This window comes from Chlorocebus sabaeus, chromosome 12 (assembly GCF_047675955.1).
Source record: "Chlorocebus sabaeus isolate Y175 chromosome 12, mChlSab1.0.hap1, whole genome shotgun sequence".
Taxonomy (NCBI): Eukaryota; Metazoa; Chordata; class Mammalia; order Primates; family Cercopithecidae; genus Chlorocebus; species Chlorocebus sabaeus.
In genome coordinates, this window is record NC_132915.1 from 81,772,121 (window position 1) to 81,778,120 (window position 6,000).

The following is a 6,000-nucleotide window of genomic DNA, read 5'->3' on the forward strand; positions in this document are numbered from 1 at the left end:
GATCGCAGAACTGGTTGAGCCAGATTACCAGCTAGGTGGTATCAGCTGAACTGTAGAGTGCAGGGTCTGCAAAATATCTCAAGCCCTGATCTTGGGTTTTACAATAGTGATGTTATCCTGAGAAGCAATTTGGAGAGGGTCAGACTCTTGCAGCCAGAGGCCGCATGACCCCTAAACCAAAATTTCTAATCTCATAGTGAATTTGTTAGTCCTACAAAGGCAGCCTGGCCTCCCAGGCAAAAAGTGGGTCTTTTCAGGAAAGGGCTATTATCAATTTTGTTTCAGAGTCAAATCATACACTAAATTCCTTCCCAAGGTTAGTTCAGCCTACACCCAGGAATGAACAAGGACAGCTTAAAGGTTACAGGCAGGATGGAATCAGTTAGGTCTGATCTCTTTCACTGTCATAATTTCCTCAGTTACAGTTTTTGCGAAGGCAGTTTCAACTTCCTACTGTTGCTAGTCCTGAGGACATCTTTTTGGCTCTTTTAACCTTGCCCTTACCTGTTTCCTGATTGATACAGGTTTATCTGTATCATACCATTAGAATGGCTGGCATTACAAGAGATCTTCCAATAGATAAATATATTATTGGCAACTTAGTTATACATCCTAATATACATTTTTCCTGATATCCTGGAATATTTCAGCCCTAATAATTCTCTTGTACAGACTGAAAGAACCAAAATCAATGTAACTCTCCAATTGGAGAAAAGACCAATTGTGTCATATCTTAAAATCACAGGCGGAGAAAGCTTTAGAATTTATCCTGTACTCTAAGAAAATACAAGGTAGAAGAAAAAATATTTTAACTCTTCCATGTCCGTATTACTCATTAAGATCATTGGTTCCTATGTGGATCATTACATACTTAACTTAGTGCTTATATAGGTGCTGTCTTTTTAAAATAAATGTTACTGACAGGGTCAGCACTGTATAACAATAATTCGTACTACAGTTTTGAGACTACCTAGTAAATTTTCTTTCTGTAGATATAAAAGATCTATGAAGATCAGTGTTTCCCAGCTCTCCTCATCTACCTCCCTGTCCAATACATTTATTCCCTTTTCACTGGTGCCTCCTCCTTTGCATAACCTGTAGACACTGGTCTTTCCCAGGTTTCTACTCTAGATTATCTTTGCTTTCCTTCTATATCATTCTTTTTGAGTAAGTTCATCTACTCCTATTTATTAATTTGCAAACTCAACAAAACTATTTATTGAGTATCTGCAATGTTATGAATGGGCTGGGCACAGTGGCTCACACCTGTAATCCCAGCACTTGAGAGGCTGAGGTGGGTGCATCACCTGAGGTCAGGAGTTCGAGACCATCCTGATCAACATGGTGAAACTCCGTCTCAACTAAAAATACAAAAAAACTAGCTGGGTGTGGTAGTGGGTGCCTGTAATCTCAGCTCCTCGGGAGGCTGAGGCAGGAGAATCACTTAAATCACTGGGAGGTGGAAGTTGTAGTGAACTGAGATCACGCCACTGCACTCCAGCCTAGGTGACAGAGAGAAACTCTGTCTCAAAAAAAAAAAAAAAAAAAAAAAAGAGAGAGAGAGAGAGAGATAAAGCACAGATACATGTGACAACATGGATAAACCCTGAAAACATTATATTAAGTAAAAGAAACCAATCACAATAAAAGCACATATTGTATGATTCCACTTATGTGAAATATCTAGAATAGGCAAATCAAGAGACAGAAAGTAGATTCTGATTCAGTTAGTCCATTTTGGAGCCTGAGATTCTGCATTTCCAATCTATTTCTAGGTGGTATTGACACTGCCAGTCCAAAGGCCTACTTTGAGTAACAAGATGCGAGATGATCTCTAAGATCTTTTTTTACCTTATGAAACAATAATTTAGTTTTCACCGAACTAGCCTAATTATTGCCTTTGCTAAATACTTATTGCATATTCCCGTGTCTATGCCTGGAGACATGCTGTTTCCTCTGCCCAAAATGCTTTCTCTCAAGTTAATTTCTCTTTGATTGCCCAGCCCAAGCTCAATTCCTACTTCTGTGAAGCTGACCTCTCCTAGTTACAAATGCACAGCTCTACCAATGTAACTCATAAGGTGAAAAGAGATCTTAGAGATCGTCTCGCATCTTGTTACTCAAGGTAGGTCTTTGGACTGGCAGCATCAATACCACCTAGAAATAGATTAGAAATGCAGAATCTCAGGCTTGACTTTTCCAGTCAAGGCTTAAAAGCTACACATTTTAATTCATAGTGCAGAGCTTTTTTCACTATACCTTTCCGTTTCCTCGCTGCTAGGAGTTTACTCATATGATACATACTTCTAATTGACTATATGCCTTGTAATAGCTTTTATGTTGGTCATCCTCTATTATCATTTAATTCTTACATTGTTAATTTTTTCTATGTTTATCTATTATTTTCCTAACCTGATTTTAAATTCCTAGATGACAGAGATGGTATATTGGGCTTCACTGTATCCAGTCTAGACACCTTTCAATGTTTTTTTGTTTCTTTTAAGCACAACTAAGGAAAATTTAAATTATAGAAACTTGAAAATGTGAATAATAACAAAATCTTTCCTAGGTCAGATCAGCATTCTGTGCATGAAGTGAAGCAAAAGAGTAAATTATTAAATTGCACCAAAGTCTCTACTTTATGTCTACCTTTACAATGTAGAACAGGTTAGATGTTCTTCCTCATATTATGCTCTGGGTTCCTATCTCTGTCATTGTACTTTGCACATTGTATTGTAATTATTTCTTTGTAAAACTCTATTCCTTGTTTTCTTGTGTTCTTTGAAGGTTAAGACTGTCTTATTCATTTTTGTATCTTGTATCTAATATATAGGATGATAATGAATATTTGATGAATGCTTAAATAATAAATAATGTTTTGACCAAATATATTACAAAATAGCCTTAAATCTGAATTTATAATATAGGAGAAAAAAAGACTAATTTTAATGTAACAGACTTTCTATAGCTACTTTCTACGGAAAGTTTACCAATTGATAAACTAATTGAAAGCTTACTAATTAAAAAAGAAGATACAAGTCACCCTTATTAACCACTCCTTTGTGGTTCAAATTAGGACCTTTTCTTCAGATAAAAGAAGAAAATCCATGAAGAAGTAAAGGAAGAGATTTTCCCTATTTAGGTATCTGGAGAACTTAGTGTTTATCTTCTTCTAGATGTAAAAGAGAAATTTGAGATTAAGGATACATACTTCTCAAGGAAATCCTCCACAAAGAAACTTGCTTTCCATTGGTCCAAGACTGAGGTATCTGTCATTCCCGGAACTGAAACAGCTGAGACTAAAATGAATAATGGTAAACATTAATCTCTAGAATTTTCTTTTATACTTAATTCAAGAAAGTCAAACATTCACCTTTTACATTATGATTTTATCTTTATTTGTTCACAAATGTATTTTTTGCCAAAGTGATACCTGATTCCAAATATTTAAATAGTCATCCTCATTATCATCAACCTACCCCTGCCCCTCAATCAACTACAGTTAGAACAATATCACATGAACATGTCACCTTCATTTTATAGACTCTCTTTTGCTTATACAGCACTGCTATTCCAAATAGTCCTTTTCAACTGCTCATGCTATACCTCATGAAGCTTCTATTAACCCTTCCAGCTCAAGCTGATACATTCTCCTTGAAGGGCCATAATATTGTCAGTAACACTTGTATACGGTTGGGGACCCAACCGTATACAGTCCTATATTTAAAATTGTAAGTGGCACGCAGTGGCTCACGCCTGTAATCCCAGCTCTTTGGGAGGCTGAGGCAGGCGGATCACTTGAGGCCAGGAGTTCGAGACCAGCCTGGCCAACATGGCAAAACCCCATCTCTACTAAAATTACAAAAATTAGCCAGCATGGTAGTGCATGCCTCTAGTCCCAACTACTTGGAAGGCTGAGGCAGGAGAATACCTTGAACCTGAGAAACAGAGGTTGCAGTGCGCAGAGGTCATGCCACTGCACTCCAGCCTGGGCACATGGGTGACAGAGTGAGACTCTGTAAATAAATAAATTAATTAATTAATTAATTAATTTGTATGTGTATATAGCTTATCTCCCAAACTAGACCCTTGGTTCCTTAAGGAGAAAGACCATGTCATATACTACTGTCAGAATATGCAACTGAGTGTTCTCCCTACCACCAGTGTTACTTCTTACTAGTTTTGTTATCTTTAACAAATCATTTAACATCTAAGCCTGTGCCTCATTGAAAAATATGAAAAAAAAATACAAAAGTTTAGTGGTACTTTGGGAGGCCGAGGCAGGTGGATCTTGAGGTCAGGAGATTGAGACCATCCTGGCTAACACGGTGAAACCCCGTCTCTACTAAAAATACAAAAAATTTAGCTGGGTGTGGTGGTGGGCACCTGTAGTCCCAGCTCCTGGAGAGGCTGAGGCAGGAGAATGGCGTGAACCTGGAAAGCGGATGCAGTGAGCCGAGATCGCACCACTGCACTCCAGCCTGGGAGACAGAGTAAGACTCCATATCAAAATAAAAAAAGAAAAAAGTTTAGTGGTTAAGAGTACAGGTTCTGGAAACACTCTGCCTAGATTTTAATCCTTGGACTGCTATTTATTAACTATATGATATTGAGTAAATATCTGAATCTCTTTGCACCTCCGTTTTTTGTTTTGTTTTGTTTTGTTTTAATGTACAAACTAGGAAGAATCGCCTTTTCAGAGTGTTGTTGTAAAGATTAAATGTAATGTGGCGTAATGTGGCATGCAAATTGCTTAGAATAGTTTAGGTTCCATAGCCAGTCCCATAACCATTGCTCTCAAAGACTCTTGATTCTCTTGCCTCTCTTTCTCTTCTACCAACTTAGGACAACCCCTACTCTACACTTTCTGTGTATGTACACTAAAACAGTTGAAAATTACTGGAAAAAAAATCACCCAGCCATGCTAAAGGAACTCATTCCAAATTATGACAGTAAATTTCAAATGGCCACCCAACATTGACAGATGATAATAGTATACCCCTTAATAAAACTGGCTTTCTTGACCACAGATGAGGTTAAAAAAAAAAAAAAGAAACAAAGAAACAAAAACAAAACTGGCTTTCTTGCTCTTTAAGACAGCTAATTCACACATCACCCCTTAAAATCTTTAGTGTTCATTCCATTATCCACTTTCAGTGTATGACCTTACCTTCACATAGAAAACTGATACAGAGAACTACCTCATTTTCCACCACCAATTCTACCAACTTACTGGCATAAGTACCTACAAACCCTATCTTCCTATCTAAACAGGGGAAGAATTATTTTAGTTCCTACTGAATACTAACTTCTCTAACTGTGCTCTTGATCTTATCCCCTTTTACTCCTGTTATCCTTTTTCTTTCCTGCATTGTCTTATTCTCTTTTTACCAAAATTGTTTCCATTGGCAAACATTTTACAGCCTCTCTCATCATGTATTGTTTAAAAACCACACATCAAAAACAAAAAAGAATAACTCTTTACTCCACTTCTCCCATAAGTTAGTCCATCATTTAAAAATTTTTCTTTATAGCAAAATTCCCCCAAATATTCAAATTCACTCTCTCACTTTCCCACTTCCCATTATCTTCTCAACATACTCCAATCATATTCCAATATATTCCTATCACACTCCAAATATATTCCAATCATATTAATAACCAATATTCCAGGGAAACCACTCTTGTCAAAGTCATCAATGACCTACATTTAGTCAAGCTAATGGTCAACTCACTATCCTCAGATAACCTGAGCTTTTAACATGAGCCCAATCCATTGGACTACTACTGCCTTCTTGAAGCACTTTCTTCTTTAGAATTCGACGCCAGAACCATTTGATTTTCCTGTCTTGCTTCTTAGGTAACTCCTTTTACATCAGACTTTTAACTGTTGAAGTGTTCCAGGGCTCTGTCCTAGGCCTTCTAATCTATTTATACTCATGCTCTCAGTGACTTCATCTAGTTTCACAGGTTTATGTGTAATTTGCATATTGAAAACTC

At 37.1% G+C, this 6,000-nt stretch overlaps 1 protein-coding gene across 1 annotated transcript in view; it reads right to left on the reverse strand.

Annotated features, from left to right (window-relative positions):
• SHOC1 (shortage in chiasmata 1) overlaps nucleotides 1-3,291 on the reverse strand; it is a 93,156-nt gene extending 89,865 nt beyond the window's left edge. The window contains exon 1 of the mRNA XM_007968417.3: nucleotides 3,212-3,291. Coding sequence (XP_007966608.3) covers nucleotides 3,212-3,276 — 65 coding nt within the window. The 5' untranslated portion in view covers nucleotides 3,277-3,291. The remainder of the gene's footprint in view (nucleotides 1-3,211) is intronic.
• Between the last annotated feature and the right edge of the window lie 2,709 nt (nucleotides 3,292-6,000).